The following is a 17,176-nucleotide window of genomic DNA, read 5'->3' on the forward strand; positions in this document are numbered from 1 at the left end:
GTGTCTTTTGAGCACAATCCATGATAATCAATGTTAATGTAAATCAATTACATTTCCCAGACTCTACTATTAATAATACAAGAAATTCCAGTAGCACTGCGAATATATGAAATTATGAGTTTTGAGGTTGTCTTCCAACAAGTGCATTGTACAAACAAACTGGTGTTTAAAGGGTTAAAAATGTAAAAAGTAATGACTATTTTATATTTATGGAAAGAACTGATGTTAGTTCAAAACTTTATGCAGAAAAAATTGCAAAAAAACCCCCATAAAAATAATAAAAATTACAGACCTAATCTGTTGGTGGACACTTTTGGCCATGAACAAGCTGACTGGGTGGTGACTTTGAACAAACCCAGAGGGTTAAGTCAAAACATTGTTGGACTCGCTGAATTATTAAAAAGTATCCCAGATTTTTGTGCAAAAGAAGGTCCTGTTAAGAATCATTGTGAGTCTAAGACTTTGAGGTGTATTGTGTTGCATTCCTTTTGTCTCCTCTACAACGCCAAGTCTACTCAGTGTGTTAAACCGGCATTTATTTATTGGTCTGTTTTTCATTTTTACACCCATGGGTAGTGCTTGTTGAGCCTGTGCCACTGCCAGTTGTGCTTTAGTGGGTGGGCGTAAAACCACTGGCACAAAAGTGTGTCACATCACTCTATTTGCTACATATAGACAGAAGTATTTAAAAACAACAACAAGCTGATTTGTGAATCTCAGAAGCAAGGAGTGTCAACTCAAGAATATCAAAGCAGGTTGAACTGTTGATTATGTCACATCGTTAAAACAAAATGTCCAAAGCTCACCTGTATCTGTTATCACATGTGAAGAAAATAAATAAAGACAGAGCACCAAATTCTCCAGACATCCTTCTCTGATGTCCTGGATTTTTTCACAGTTTGAACAATAGCTGCAATAATAAAAATGCTTCAAGTTTCACAGTCACTGAGATTCACCACCTTTCTACACCTTGGTATCCAGGATGACGTTTCCATCTTTGTCTTTGATCCTGAGCCGCCCGGTGGGGTAGCGGGTTTCTTGCCTCCCATCTGCGTAGACGGTCTTCACTGTGCCATCTGGATACTCTCGCCTCTTGTACTCTGCTGTGTGGATCTCCTTCTGGCCTGTGTTAAAAAGGATCTCTTTGGTGCCGTCCCTGAGAGAAACAGCATGTATACATGCCCAGTTAGTCTTGAGTGGTGGTAATACTCAATTTCTTTAACCATTAGTCAGTTGTTTGATCTATTGACACATAATAGACTGAAAATTGTAGCACCACCTGTTATCATCACTCTTTTATGAAGTATTTGCTATTCTCCAACATTCACAGTATCTGACTTTCCCATATGATGGAAAAATGAGTCTTATTTTCTGCTAGCTGTTTTTTTTTTGTTGTTTTTTTTTCCTTGTCATTTTAAATATATCACTCGTGGGGCCCAGTGCAGAAGTGGAAAGGGGTACGGAAGTCCTACAAAAATTAAGTTATGAGTACATGTCCGGTAAGGGATATCGTGCAAAAAAATACATTTTGTTATAAAGGTAGTAAGGGAAATTGATTAAAGGTAAATATAAGGTCGACTTACGAGTTAACCTGGATGATGGTCCCGTCTGTCAGTACGCTCTCCTCCCTGCCATCAGGGAAAAGGTTCTTTACTGTCTGGTCTGGGAAGGTGATTTCCTTACGGCCGTCGGGAAAATGCTTTTCTGAAGCAGGAATAAAAATTGATGTAGAATATGAGTTAGTACACATGTCCAAAGTCCACAAGACAAGCATGAGAAAGGAAATTCCTTTCCTACACTTACCTCGTGGACTTTTACTTTAAGTACTGTTGTGTTAAAATTATTTTATTTTATCCTTCTTCTTACAGTAAAGCGAATATCTGACTTTTGAATTGGAAAACCTTTAAGAACCCACGGCATGTTTTCCTGTAAATTTATAGACCAATTAATAAAAATAATCAGTCTTTAATATATTAAAGAGCTGTTATGATGAATTACTCTAAAATGGCCTCATATTTTAATTGCAGTACTTAAGCACTTTCTCGTACTGTAGTACTAACAATTTTTTTTTTTTTTGATGGGACAGAAAAGCCAATTTGCTTCCAACAGTGCATTTCAAGATTGCTACTTTGGAGAACTCATGATGCAGTAAACCAGGTGTGGGGAACTCCAGGCCTCAAGGGCCGGTGTCCTGCAGGTTTTAGATGTGTCCTTGATCCAACACAGCTGATCTAAATGGCTAAATGACCTCCTCAACATGTCTTGAAGTTCTCCAGAGGCCTGGTAATGAACTAATCATTGGATTCAGGTGTGTTGACCCAGGGTTATATCTTAAACCTGCAGGACACCGGCTCTTGAGGCCTGGAGTTGCCCACCCAACTGATTTCTGACGCAGATCTTGTTTATCACTCCTGTTATATCATTTTAGAATTACTCTGCACTCAGATGAGATGGGAATATTACCTCACTAATGCCAAAAGCCCAGCAGCTTTTGTCTCCTGGTAATTTCACTGCTTCATCATCTGCTCTCACCTGTTTGATTGTTGGCGAAGTGCAGCACCTCCATGCCATCTGGGTAGGTGATGTGTGTTGTCTGGGTTTCAGCATAGTAGTAGACCTGAGCACAAGGGACAGCACCGTTAGTTATTAACAGGTAAGATAAAGAAAAGAACCATGCAAAGGTACTTTTTACATCAAGTCATACAGAGTATATTGCTTTCATGCCCTTCGTGGACGTTTAGTTGTAAAAGTTTAATTAGATTTTTTTGTCCTGTAATGAACTGTCCACATTCCTCCTCACTTTTAAAATACTAAAAAAGCCCTGAAAAGTTTTCCTTTAAGTGTTAATTCAGATCCTATGAATTATCTCTGAATTTTTTTATTTAAAAGTAAACATTTCCTGAATCATTTCTTGTTTAACCTGATTTGTGACTGCATTCATTAAAAGAATGAACAATACAGAATCCACATCTGAACCAAAGAGTAAAACAGTGAAATGTGGATTATTAAATATTAGGTCTCTCTCCTCCAAGTCTCTGTTAGTACACGACTTAATAATTGACCAACAAATCGATTTACTCTGCCTTACAGAAACCTGGTTGCAGCAGGATGATTATGTTAGTTTAAATGAATCAACACCCCCGAGTCATTCTAACTACCAGAAACCTCGAAGCACAGGCCGAGGGGGCGGTGTGGCAGCAATTTTTCACACCAGTCTATTAATTAACGAAAGACCAAGACAGACTTTTAATTCATTTGAAAGCCTGATGCTTAGCCTTGTCCAACCCAGCTGTAAAACTCAGAAACCAGTCTTACTTGTTATCATCTATCGTCCACCTGGGCCTTACACAGAGTTTCTCTCTGATTTCTCAGACTTTTTATCTGATTTAGTGCTCAGCTCTGATAAAATAATTATTGTGGGTGATTTTAACATCCATGTAGATGCTAAAAATGACAGCCTCAACATTGCATTTAATCTGTTATTAGACTCAATTGGCTTCTCTCAAAATGTAAAAGAACCCACCCACCACTTTAATCACACTCTAGATCTTGTTTTAACATATGGCACAGAAACTGAACATTTAACAGTGTTTCCTGAAAACCCTCTGCTGTCTGATCATTTCCTGATAACATTTACAATGATTGATTACACAGCAATGGAGAGTAGACTTTATCAAAGTAGATGTCTTTCTGAAAGTGCTGTAACTAAGTTTAAGAATATAATCCACCCACTGTTATCATCTTCAATGCCCTGTACCAACATAGAGCAGAGCAGCTACCTGAACGCTACTCCAACAGAGGTCGATTATCTTGTTAATAATTTTACCTCCTCACTACGCATGACTCTGGATACTGTAGCTCCAGTGAAAACTAAGGCCTCAAATCCGAAGTCCCTGACTCCGTGGTATAATTCTCAAACACGTAGCCTAAAGCAGATAACTCGTAAGCTGGAGAGGAAATGGCGTGTCACAAATTTAGAGGATCATCATTTAGCCTGGAGAAATAGTTTGCTGCTTTATAAGAAAGCCCTCCGCAAAGCCAGAACATCTTACTATTCGTCACTGATTGAAGAAAATAAGAACAACCCCAGGTTTCTCTTCAGCACTGTAGCCAGGCTGACAAAAAGTCAGAGCTCTACTGAGCCAACAATCCCTTTAACGTTAACTAGTAATGACTTCATGAACTTCTTCAGAAATAAAATTTTTATCATTAGAGAAAAAATTACCAATAATCATCCCACAGATGTAATATTATCTACAGCTACTTTTAGTACCATTGATGTTAAGTTAGACTCTTTTTCTCCAATCGATCTTTCTGAGTTAACTTCAATAATTAATTCCTCCAAACCTTCAACGTGTCTTTTAGACCCCATTCCTACAACACTGCTTAAAGAAGTCCTGCCATTAATTAATTCTTCAATCTTAAATATAATCAACCTATCTCTAATAATTGGCTATGTACCACAGGCCTTCAAGGTGGCTGTAGTTAAACCCTTACTTAAAAAGCAATCTCTAGACCCAGCTGTCTTAGCTAATTATAGGCCAATCTCCAACCTTCCTTTCATATCAAAAATCCTTGAAAGAGTAGTTGTCAAACAGCTAACAGATCATCTGCAGAGGAATGGCTTATTTGAAGAGTTTCAGTCAGGTTTCAGAGCTCATCACAGCACAGAAACAGCTTTAGTGAAGGTTACAAATGATCTTCTTATGGCCTCTGACAGTGGACTCATCTCTGTGCTTGTCCTGCTAGACCTTAGTGCAGCGTTCGATACTGTTGATCATAATATCCTATTAGAGCGATTGGAACATGCTGTAGGTATTACAGGTACTGCGCTGCAGTGGTTTGTATCATATCTATCTAATAGACTCCAATTTGTTCAAGTAAATGAAGAGTCCTCTTCACACACTAAGGTCTATTATGGCGTTCCTCAGGGTTCAGTGCTAGGACCAATTCTATTTACATTATACATGCTTCCCCTAGGCAGCATCATTAGAAGACATAGCATAAATTTTCACTGCTATGCAGATGATACGCAGCTCTATCTATCCATGAAGCCAGGTAACACACACCAATTAGTTAAACTGCAGGAATGTCTTAAAGACATAAAGACCTGGATGGCCGCTAACTTTCTGCTTCTTAATTCAGATAAAACTGAGGTTATTGTACTCGGCCCTGAAAATCTTAGAAATATGGTATCTAACCAGATTCTTACTCTGGATGGCATTACCTTGGCCTCCAGTAATGCTGTGAGGAACCTTGGAGTCATTTTTGACCAGGACATGTCCTTCAAGGCACATATTAAACAAATATGTAAGACTGCTTTCTTCCATTTGTGCAACATCTCTAAAATTAGAAATATCCTGTCTCAGAGTGATGCTGAAAAACTAGTTCATGCCTTCATTACTTCCAGGCTGGACTACTGTAATTCTTTATTATCAGGATGTCCTAAAAACTCGCTGAAAAGTCTTCAGCTAATCCAAAATGCTGCAGCAAGAGTACTGACAGGGACTAGAAAGAGAGAGCATATTTCTCCTGTTTTGGCTTCCCTTCATTGGCTTCCTGTTAAATCCAGAATTGAATTCAAAATCCTGCTCCTCACTTACAAGGTCTTAAATAATCAGGCCCCATCTTATCTTAATGACCTTGTAGTACCATATCACCCTATTAGAGCACTTCGCTCTCGCTCTGCAGGCCTACTTGTTGTCCCTAGGGTATTTAAAAGTAGAATGGGAGGGAGAGCCTTCAGTTTTCAGGCCCCTCTTCTGTGGAACCAGCTTCCAGTTTGGATTCGGGAGACAGACACTATCTCTACTTTCAAGATTAGGCTTAAAACTTTCATTTTTGCTAAAGCATATAGTTAGGGCTGGACCAGGTGACCCTGAATCCTCCCTTAGTTATGCTGCAATAGATGTAGGCTGCCGGGGATTCCCATGATGCATCGAGTTTTTCCTTTCCAGTCACCTTCTCACTCACTATGTGTTAATAGACCTCTCTGCATCGAATCATATCTGTTATTAATCTCTGTCTCTCTTCCACAGCATGTCTTTATCCTGTTTTCCTTCTTTCACCCCAACCGGTCGCAGCAGATGGCCGCCCCTCCCTGAGCCTGGTTCTGCCGGAGGTTTCTTCCTGTTAAAAGGGAGTTTTTCCTTCCCACTGTCGCCAAAGTTCTTGCTCATAGGGGGTCATATGATATGTTTGTTGGGTTTTTCTCTGTATTTAATATTGTGCTATCTACTGTACAATATAAAGCGCCTTGAGGCGACTTTTGTTGTGATTTGGCGCTATATAAATAAAATTGAATTGAATTGAATTCAGATCTCAGCAAACAGGACAATACTCCAGTTAGACCTTGAAGGACTCTCATCTGTGTTAATCGCACTCTTACATCCAGCAGTGTGTCTGTGTAGCTCTTTCTCTGGTTCTGTGATTCAGGAAGGCTAACTGATTCAAAAGGCCTCCCCGGTCTGTCTGCCTGTATCACTTTGTTTGTCCTGATCTCGTTTATTTCTCAATTTTGAATCTGTCAGATGTTTTCATATCTTCACGTTGATTCCCTCTGAACAGCTGTTCTACTCAATACGTCAGAATAAGATAAGTCTGCTAGACACCCCCTCCCTAAGAGAGTGGTGTACGCCTGACAAAGCCACCCCTCCCCTCCTTCCTCACATCCTGCCTTTAAGCAGGATGAAATAGTCCAGCATTTCTCCTCACACACAGCACATGTCCAGGAGACCAGCGTACATGTATTTACTGAAAATATGAGTTTAAAGCAACGCAAGGATCTCACCACTCTTTGGTCGGCCGTGACTTGTTTAGTATCTCCGTTGAAGAAGATGACCTTGACCGTCAGTCCGTCTGCTGAAACCTCCTTCCTGGTCCCGTTGGGGTAAACTATGAGACGATCACCGCTGACCAAAACCTTCTCTAACTGGAAACATCAGGACAGCTCCATCAACAGCCTCTACTGAATATCAACAATAAAAGCTAATGCTAATGTAAGTTTGAGGTTATTCCACAATGACTCAATTACTCACACTTAGTAGTGCAACCTTCCTGTTTAAATAACTCACTGTTGAAAACAGGGCCAAACTCAGCTGTATGTAACTGCTGCTACCACGATTATAAAGCAGAGGCACTTCTTTAGAAGTCAAAATCAATTCTTCAGCACATCTCTTGTTTGGTGGCTCACATTAGTATTTAATATCAGGATGATTGTACATCTTATTTTCTCACCTTGCCATCAGGATGTGTGATAACCTCCCTGGTTGATTCGGTCTCTTCAGCCTTACTTAGCTCAAGTTCATTTGTCGGAGAATCAGTGTTCTGCAATACGAAGATTTTAAACATGAGGTCTGTGACAGAGCAGCACGTACAGAGAGGCTTGTTTTGTTTTGTTTTTTTAAACAAGACTTTAATTGTTCTGTCCCTGATGCAGAATCAGACTAATAAACATCTGACCTTTCAAATGTATCTTAAATTTGTGCCATAAATGTTGCCTCTTCTATCTGGATGTCAGTAGGTGTTTTGCATCATTTACAGGAAACACTGCAGTGTTTGTATGACACTGATGATGCCTCTTACTGGAGAGCAGTTGTGTAAGTGTTCTTGGTTTGGTGGTTTCTCCTGGCTGCTGGCAGGTGCTGACCTCTCCTCTGTCTTCCTGCTGGATACGGAGGTGGAAGAGGAGCCTGGCCCTGCTGGCTTCCTCAGGCTGCTCTTTATTCCTGCAGAGAATAAAAATATGGACAATAAAGACTTGACCACTCACACTATTCAAGGTGTTTATGAGAATCATTAATGATGATCATTGACAGAAACTCTAAAAATTCCTAAACTTTTACTCTGAGCCAATCCCGGGCTTTTTTGGATGATTAAAATCTATTAATATGGGAAACTTAGCTATTTACAAACCCAGCAGACACAAACATCAATGATTTGGAGTCCCGTTTGTGTCCACCTGGCAAATTTAGTTCTAATCACTCTATTAATCCTGTTCTAGTCTCAACTTGAAACAGACATAAAATATCTCAATATACACATGCCAAATACTCCAATATGTCCACCAGCTACTACGTGCACTGGGTCTTTAGGCCTGCTCTAGCTCAAACTGACATTATAAAAGCTAATAGAGTTAACCACACTACTTATGCTGAGCTGAAAGATGAAAAAAAGGTGAGGTGTCTTTTTTTTTTGGCTCAGAGTTGCTAAAGATGACTTCTCGCCAGACAACCTCAGCTTCCAAAGTTTTTCTTGAAATGGCTTTGGACACTTATTTGGACAAATATTTTGAAAGATTAAAAAAAAACCTTCCAATTCAGTGGCCACCAGGACACAAAAGAGCTTTTTCTTAAACTGACAACATACTGCTTATAGCAGTATTACAGTGAAACCTTTGGGACAGAGTAATGGTGTAAGTGTGAACAAAGCACTGTTTGTCAGGTTTGCAAAAAAATGCCTGCTTGAAACCAGTTTTCAGTGTTAAAACAAAGCATCTTGTTATATGGAGTTACATGTCAGCAAGAACCTCTTATTCTAACATCCATGTGTCACAAAGGATTTAGATCGACTGGAAACTCTTGACTGTACCTGCAGCACCCTGACTGCCGTCTCTGGAGTTCCCTCTAGTGGCTGGAGCAGAGCTGACATGTGGAGGGCTGCTGTCACTCCCTCTGGAGTCGAGAGGACTCTGGAAACAAAGTGTGATTTTGCAGTTACTCAGCAATGTCGAAATATGAGTAGAATAATTAGAGTTCCTGCACAGCTAAAGCTCTGAAGACTGCCAAAGCACTGATGATCGTGAAAAACAAAATGAAGTGTTGTGGGACTATAACTTCTCCCATGTTTTCCTCTGCGTGTTGATATAAGGTATTTATTTCAGGTTTGAACACGGGATCATAATTTTTAGATAACAATAACAGACTTTATAAATGAGCTTACAGCAAATTTAACTCCTTTGGTCACAGATGGCGTATTGTTCTCAAATGTTCTGGGACTTTCCTTCTCAGCAGTGACAGGGTTTTTCTTCCAGGCACTCAGACGGAGCTTCTCTAGCACGTGGATCTTCAATTCAAAGACAAACAGGAAGACGCAGGGTTCAGTTTTCAGCCTTCACCCACTCTTTACAATTCAGATTAAGGCTACATTTTAAAGCTACGCGTGTGTAACCAGAGAAAACGTTAGGGGGGGTTAGGCACCTCGTCACGCAGTGAGCTGTTCTCTTGTCTGAGGGAGTCAATCTGTTGGCGCAGGCGGCTTTGTGTGGAGGACCAGCGACTCTCCCTTCTCTTCAGCTCCTCCTGCAGGGAGCTCAGCTGCTGCTTCAACTCCTGATGCGAGAAGCAAAGGGAGAATAAAGGCAGACATAAATATCTTCTTCTCGAAACCTTTTTTTTCCATTAAATTTGTTCTAATTTGAGGTTTTTGTGGACATGTGCCACAAACACAATAATTCATCTCAAAAACCTTATTTTTTTTTAGCATTAATACCATCACCAAACAATAAGATTTGATATCCTTTATTTAATTATGTTTGAATTTAATTGCTCCACAGTAGGGCTGCCACGATTGGCCGACTAGTCACGATTACGTCGACTATCAAAATCGTCGACGACTAATTTAATAGTCGATGCATCGTTTGAAGCTTTGTAAGATCCCAAAAGACGCAGGAATAAGTAGTAGGATTTAAGAGTGTAATAACGGAATGAAACCGAAGATGGCAGCACTGCATGTACAAGGATGCCAGCTGCCGTTAAACCCAGAAGAAGAAGAAACTGTGTCCCAGAATTCATAGCGCGGCCCTGCTCAGTTTCCAACAATGGCGGCAGCTAGTTAGTTTTAATATCTTATTATTCTTTCTGGGTCACAAAATAAACGTTTAACATATTTTCAGGCGAGAATGTAGCTGTGTAAACTTCAAATATCTGCTCAGTTTATCAAGACACCACACATTTTCAAAAGCGCTCCGACGTTTTCGGAGACGTCTGTTACCCACTAGCTCGATAGCGAGCCGGGGGCAAGCCTCACTAGAGCCCGTGAGAACACCGGACTCCTGGCAAATTGTTTTCAAACCCACCGCTGTCTTTCACTACTCAGGTTAAACATGATATATGAGTCACTTAGATAACTTAAAAATGTTATTGTTTGGCTTTTTTCAGTATTTTATTTGTTCCTGAGTAAATCGGTTTGGCTGAGATTAAAGTTAGTTTTTACACAGCTGAATAAACGTCAAGCAGACAACTGATTATCAGAAGTGTGAGATGCTCGAGAATTTACTCCAGTGTCCTGTTATATTTTAGATAGCAAGGAGTTTATTAAACTTAACCGAAACAATCTGCAAATTTCATTTAAATTTAATAAACTATCATCTTGTTTTTATTTTTAGTTAGCACATACCTTAAACACTTAAAGCTGTAAGCTAATGATAGTTATATAAGAGCAGATGCTGCTGGTGCAATAAGCTGTACGTTTTACGTTCAATGGATGCATGATCTGATTAGTCGACTAATCGCAAAAATAATCGGTGACTAGTCGACTATCAAAATAATCGTTTGTGGCAGCCCTACTCCACAGTCATGTTTTGATTACTCCTGTATTGCTTATTTACACATTGAGCACATATTCATGTGGTTATTTTGCGCGTCATGTCTACGCTCACCTGGATCTCTTCTCGTTCCTTCTTATCAGGAATAGCTCTGGCCGCTGACACATGCTTCTCAAACAATTTGCGCTCCTTCTGCAGCTTCCTCGTCTCCTCTTTCTTGTACTCCTCAAACTTGGCCATCTCCTCTGCTTTCATCTGCTCAAACTCCAAACGCTCTGCCCTACGACACAAACAGCAAAGTACAAATGTGCATTACACGAGGAAGGAGAGGAATGACACATTTTATGAAAATATTTCTCCCAAAAGAAAACAGAGAGCTGGATTTAACACTGAAGAGGTTACTTCCAAATACCAGATGCAGTGTCTTTATATTTTTATTAAGTTTTTACACTTGCATACACTCCTTACTGAATTGCTTATGCAAAGAAGAACATATCACCTGAGAGTTTCCTGTTTTTTCTCGTTCTCCTGTCTGAGTTTGGTGAGCACAGCGTTCTCCTTCCTAAATCTCTCAATCTCAATCTCCAGCTCAGCCAGTCTCTCCCTGAGCTGTCTCGACTGGATCTGCTGGCCTGAGGGCAACAACATGCATACACAACTGATAAATAATAAAACCACACACTGAGGAATGTGTGGTTTTTAACTGGCTTTACTATCAATTTTTCATTTAATAAACACATGAACTCATGTAGCTGCAGGGTTATAACACAAAATCCGAGTTGCTGATATTTTGTACTGTAATAAGTTTATTAACATTCAATCAACATTATTTCTACTAATGCAATAATAAACAAAGAAAGTATTTGTCTAACCTGTGTCCTCCTCTGGCTTTTTGGACTCAACAGAAGCAGCTGGAGGAAGAGGGAGTGGTGCATTCTGGGCTTTTGGCTTCAGGGAGGGGAATAACTTTGTCATGAGCTGGGAGGCAGGAGGATGATCAGGCTCCAGACTAACTGAACCGATACCTGTGGCCTTCCCCAGCTCCACACCTTTGCTCACAGCCACTTTCCTCAACAAAGTTTTCTGTGGGGGAGAAATTTCTCTGGCTGTCGGCTTGGAAATCGGACTAAGCTCTTTGCTTTCATCGGCTGTGCCGATGGCAGTGTCCTCCAGGTCGTTCCATGTGTCGTCATCATCAAACACGACTCTCCCCTGCTCGCCGTCTTTGCCCTCTATCAGAGTGGAGTCATCGCTATTGCTGTGGACACTCTTACTCTCTACATCATCCTCTTCAGCCACATCTGAAGATGAGTCCCTGAAACTATCCTCATCTTCATACGACCGCTTGTCATATGGTGGGTTAATAGGTGCAGGGAAGCAGAGAGAACTTTTGACCACTTTGTCGTCTCCACATTCAGAGCGGCTGCAGGGTGTCGTGTCAGAGATGTCATGTTTGTCCTCTCTCTCAATGTCCTGCGTCTCCTTAATGCTCTCTTTGTTCTCTAGTATATCATTTCTTGTCTTTACAAATGCTTCTGAGTTCAAAGAGTTGCTTTCACATGCTAAGCCACCTGTGTTTCCAACACTATTGCACCTCTGAAATGCACCTTTAGGAGGTGATTTAATTGGAGTTGAAGAGAGGCGTCGCTGGTGGAGCCCCTTCACAGTCTGCAGCTGCCGTTGTTGATCCATCTGAAGAACCTGCAAGCAATGAGCAGAGTATTAGGTATCTCACATTTCACAGTGAGATGAATGGATTGATGTTTTTTGGGGAGAGAGGGCTTATGTCTACATAACACACGACTAACAGTAAAGTCCTGGAGAAAGGCAACCCAATCTGGTAATTTCTTTAGAAATGCAATAGCAGATTTTGACCACTTGAGGGCAGCAGAAATACTGAATCCCAACAACCCGAAACAACATAAACAAGGAAACAGAGACACTATCAACACAAAAAACTGTGACAAAAAAATTGTAACACTAGGCATCCAAACATTCCAGCATGTGAAGTGCTGAATTAAAGCGTGATGAGTTGGTGAGTTAAATAGAGCACCTTCATGACAAAGGAGGAGTTAGATGAGAAGGACAGCTCTTCAGCCGCTTGCTCCAGCAGCTCAAACTCTCCCAGCTCCATGCTCTCCAGCTGTCGGTCACACTCCCATCGCTGGAGCTTCTTCTGAAAAGACAACTCGAAGGAATCCTGTGTAACTGGGTCTCCTCCTTTAGACCCCCCTCCTGCTTCTGCTAATTCCACTTTTAAACTATAGCTTTTTTCATTTTCAGCCGTCCCTGCCTGTCCTAACTTCCCGCCCTGTTTGGTTGTAGGACATGGCTGAATGTTGAGACAAGGGGCTTTCACGGCCTGAACCGACAGAACTTTCCCCAGCTGATGTTTGGCTGGTCTGCCACCTGAATCAGTTTGGACAGACTCTGGTCCTGCTGTGTTCTGTCTCTGATGACTACCTAAAACCTTTGTCCGTGCTACTTTAGTCACTGCTCGCGTATCGTGAGGTGGTGAACCGAGTCCCTTCAACCGGTTCTCCTTGTTGAGTGTAGCAGTTTTACGCTGGACAGGAAGCCGTGGGGCACTGTTTGTGGCTCCTTTCTGAATATATGCGGGCTCCGAGTTGCTGCGAGAGATTACTCTGGCTTGAGGTGGTGGTGGTCTGGAGTCCTTCTTTACATCCGTTTTTTGTAACATAGCTTTCCGATTATTTGTAAATCTCGAAAGGCCCTCTCCTCGCTTCAAGAAGGCTCTCTTAGGGAGGGCTTGCGCAGCGTTGGCTCCATCTTGACTCTGTTCAAGGAATAGGACAAGATTTAAATTCAATGTAAATTGGAATTTTTTATTTTTTCCAGTTAAATAGAGTATTTTATTGCAAAATACAGACAGGCTCCATTTGTGCAGGAATTACATTCCTATATCAGGTTGTCACTTGCTGAATGCAAAACACAAATGAATGGTTCATTATTGATACTTTTCAGCACTTGACACATCCTCTAACCTGTTGTTGCTGGGCAGACTTTAGCCTCTGCTCCTCCAGGTTCAGCTGCTCTTCGAGCAGCTCTTCAAATGTCTGCTTTTGACCCCCAATACCTGGCCTTATAGGTCTGAGGAGGCAAACAAAACCACACTCAAACACTGATCTGTCGAGACAGTCTGATGTTAATACTACATAAATACAAGACTATGTACTATTTACCTGTCGTGAAAGACTTTGTCTTCTGTTCTGCTGTCATCTTCAGTCCTTGCCACAGCATTGTGTTGCATTAACACATCATCTTCCTCAGAAAAATGGCTCGCATTGACACTGTGCTCGTCCTCATCCTCTCTGGAGTCCAGTGAGCCTAAAAAAACAAAACGGTTAACCACTGAAAACATGTGAACCATGTGATGAAAGACAGTGCAGATCTGGCTGTTCTATAGAAAACACAAATACCAAGAAACTGTGCAAACCAGGGATGTCAAACTTGTTTAACATCGTAGGAGACATACAGCCCGCTTTGATCTTAAGTAAACTGGAAGAGTGAAACTATATGACAGATATGTAAAATTAGAGAAAATGTTTTGGAAATTTATAGCCCAGACTGTCCTGTAATAATAAAATATCATGTCAATTTTATTCTTTACTGTGGACTACCTGCAAAAAAAACCCAAAACAAAACACATTTCTATGGTAGATAGTGTCATTTAATTGTTTATCTATTAGTTACTGACTTTTGTGTAGTATGAATGGACATGGAAGGGGTCTTTATAAATAGGAAAAGCTGCAAAACCTATGAGAATACAGTGAAATGTTTCAAATCTATATACTCCTTCACATTTCACACACGTGAAACTGTGCAGTGGGTCGGTTTGGAGTCTTGGGTCGGTCGATTCTGGCCCCTGGGCCTTACATTTGAAACTTACATTTAAAATAAATATATCTTACCCTCTTCCTCATCGTCACCCTCCTCAGGTGCTTGACCTTTGGGTAGCTGCTCGTGTCTGACAGCTAGTGAAAGTTGCTGTTCTGGTTGACGGCCAATCGTAGAGCCCTGTGGGACTCTACGGTGATTTGTATCAGGACTGTATGAGCACTGTGTGTAACATGACCTGTGGAGCGTGTCCTCAACCCACTCTGGTCTGGACATTTCTGAACTCTCTGTAAGATGGGTTATCATCACTTCAGTTTATGAAGCAGGATAAATACATACACACCACATTCATTTTGAACTCAAAATGATCACTTTGCAGTTGTTCATGTAATTTCACTCTCTGACCTCCTGTGCAGTGCTCGGATCCATTCAGAGTTCCCAGTAGCTTCTGCTGCTCTTCCTGGAGATGAAGCAGCTCCTCCAGCTGATGAGCTTTTAGCTGCTCCTGCATGTGCTGCTGCCATTTCTTTAACTGCACACACATATTACATTCAATTCTAATTAGATATGGTATATCTAATATATATGGTAAATGGCCCGTATTTGTATAGCGCTTTACTTAGTCCCTATGGACCCCAAAGCGCTTTACACTACATTCAGTCATCCACCCATTCACACACTGGTGATGGCAAGCTACATTGTAGCCACAGCTGCCTGGGGCGCACTGACAGAGGTGAGGCTGCCGGACACTGGTGCCACCGGGCCCTCTGACCACCACCAGTAGGCAACGGGTGAAGTGTCTTGCCCAAGGACACAACGACCGAGACTGTCGGAGCCGGGGCTCGAACTGGCAACACAAGATGAACTGCCAACTCTTGAGCCATGATCGCCACGATATATGGTATAAATATAGCTCCCACTATGTTTTTCAGATGGTTTAAGCTACATTTAACATAGATGTTTCTGAGTACCACTAGTTTCAACTCAGTGTCAATCCACATTACACATACACAATAGACATACTGCCAGTTGACATATAGTCTAAGTGTTTAATTGCATCTGTGTCCCAGCCAACATAATTGCCTTAGGGAAAATTCTATTAATAGCAGAGAAACGTAAAGGAGTGTGTGTGATGGAGGTGCATTAAGTATACAGGAAGCAGTGATGTAATCAACAATGAAGTCCACGCAGGGCCCAAAATTTGCATATATTAGGAAATCTGTGGGATTAAAGTGTCCAAATGTTCTTACATTATTAATAAATAAATTACAGGTTCATTTTTTTCTGCTTTGTCTCACCCCTGTATCTATAAACGAGTAAAACTAAAGATCCTCCCAGTATCTGTGTCATTTATGTTAGGTATTGAAAGTCCATCTCCTCAGATGCACAGCAGCAGGGCTAGTCACATATGCCAAATTTTCTACTTTTAACAACTTGATTGTCTCAAGTTACAGGAGAAAACAGCTTCTGAAAAGCATTAATGTCCGTACCTGTTCAAGCTTCATCATAAGGGGCAGATCCTGTGATTTGCTTGCCATCTCGTCCAAAGTGTCCAGCTGTCCATCTGCAATTCTCGTTGGGACAGAGTTTACACCGTTCACCGGCCTGTCAGACTCAGTCATCTCTCCTCCTGCTGCCCGTCTAAATGCATCCACACCGAGGCAGCTGCTGTCTGTAGAAGCGGGCAACGGGGCAAAGTCGGAAGCGAAGGAATCGTCTGGCAACATGGGCGAAGATCCCACGGCAGAGGTGTGCCGCAAGGGTCCAGCCAAATCCGGAGAGGGACTGAGGATCACTCCGGCTCTGGTGCTACTTGGCATCCAACGGGCCAAGAAGTCTGCCTGGGAGTACTGAAGGCCAGCTGGAGATGACATGATGGCCGCGATGTCGCAGGCAGGATATTCTAATCCGGGATCTAAGCGAAAGATTATGGTGACAGGTTAAGGGTTAATCACGCCACGAATAAACACCGTCCAACACCCTATAGCTGACGCCCAGGTCCAATAAAACTATACATAGAGACGTTATATATAGAAAAGACATTGGTTTCCGTTCTGGTTGCTACATAGAAGCCGTATAGTCAGTTCCAGATATTTGGTTACGAACAATAATCTCAACACTGTCTATTAAAAAAACATAGGAGAGAATGGTGGCATTTATGACATGTCGCTCACGTGGAATGTGGAAGTGCTCTTTTAATTTTTGTCAAATGTCGCTTTATTTAAAAGGCTTGGCTTCCTCGTCCACACTCTCCCGTTATTAGCAGGCTGCATTTTATTTATTTCATAAAAACTTTTACCGGATGTTACACCGTAGTGACGACACTACAACATTAACAAGCATCGCAAAACACATCGACATTACCTGTTACTCAGGAGAAAAGCAGGTTTACTGTGATGAAATCGGGCGTTATACAAAGGCAACAAACAAAAAATTCGAAGCCTGCCGCCATATCAAAACAAAGCCCGCGAGACCAAAGAAACCCAACGATGAAGTTGTTGTTGCATTGTGGGTAACGTAGTCTTACGTCACGCTAGTACTAACTGTTTTTTATGTCTTTTATTTCATAGAAATTATACATAATGCTTTTTATATACAAAACATACGTTTTTTAAACTAAAAAGCAGCTTCTGCATACATGTAAAAAAAAAAATTTTACGGAACAGGTTTACGGAAGTTCTCGGAACTAGCTTATATCATATCCGGTTAAAAGTTAAATATATTTCACAATAAGAGTCATAGAGTCATCAAGCAAATGCAATTTGGTGTTTGTTT

The 17,176-nt window shown here is 41.2% G+C and overlaps 1 protein-coding gene across 1 annotated transcript; it reads right to left on the reverse strand.

Annotated features, from left to right (window-relative positions):
* Positions 1-203: 203 nt before the first annotated feature.
* Positions 204-16,849, reverse strand: cenpj (centromere protein J). The gene is made up of 19 exons (XM_063497375.1): positions 16,766-16,849; positions 15,892-16,316; positions 14,807-14,933; positions 14,476-14,688; positions 13,747-13,891; positions 13,549-13,654; positions 12,597-13,340; positions 11,416-12,244; positions 11,043-11,175; positions 10,658-10,823; positions 9,198-9,329; positions 8,941-9,063; positions 8,590-8,689; positions 7,585-7,727; positions 7,237-7,326; positions 6,791-6,931; positions 2,533-2,617; positions 1,584-1,704; positions 204-1,156 (listed from the first exon to the last, which is right to left on the reverse strand). The coding sequence occupies exons 2-19, from the start codon at positions 16,273-16,275 to the stop codon at positions 964-966; spliced, it is 3,975 nt and encodes a 1,324-aa protein (XP_063353445.1). The 5' UTR covers positions 16,276-16,316; positions 16,766-16,849; the 3' UTR covers positions 204-963.
* Between the last annotated feature and the right edge of the window lie 327 nt (positions 16,850-17,176).

Source organism: Pelmatolapia mariae, linkage group LG16_19 (assembly GCF_036321145.2).
Source record: "Pelmatolapia mariae isolate MD_Pm_ZW linkage group LG16_19, Pm_UMD_F_2, whole genome shotgun sequence".
NCBI lineage: Eukaryota > Metazoa > Chordata > Actinopteri > Cichliformes > Cichlidae > Pelmatolapia > Pelmatolapia mariae.

Excerpts from the sequence above, each read along its gene's own strand:
- cenpj (XM_063497375.1), bottom strand. The coding sequence starts at position 16,275 with ATGTCATCTCCAGCTGGCCTTCAGTACTCCCAGGCAGACTTCTTGGCC. Across the intron at positions 7,728-8,589 it reads CGGCAGTCAGGGTGCTGCAG|GAATAAAGAGCAGCCTGAGG; the intron begins GTACAGTCAAGA and ends TATTCTCTGCAG. Across the intron at positions 6,932-7,236 it reads TCACACATCCTGATGGCAAG|TTAGAGAAGGTTTTGGTCAG; the intron begins GTGAGAAAATAA and ends TGATGTTTCCAG.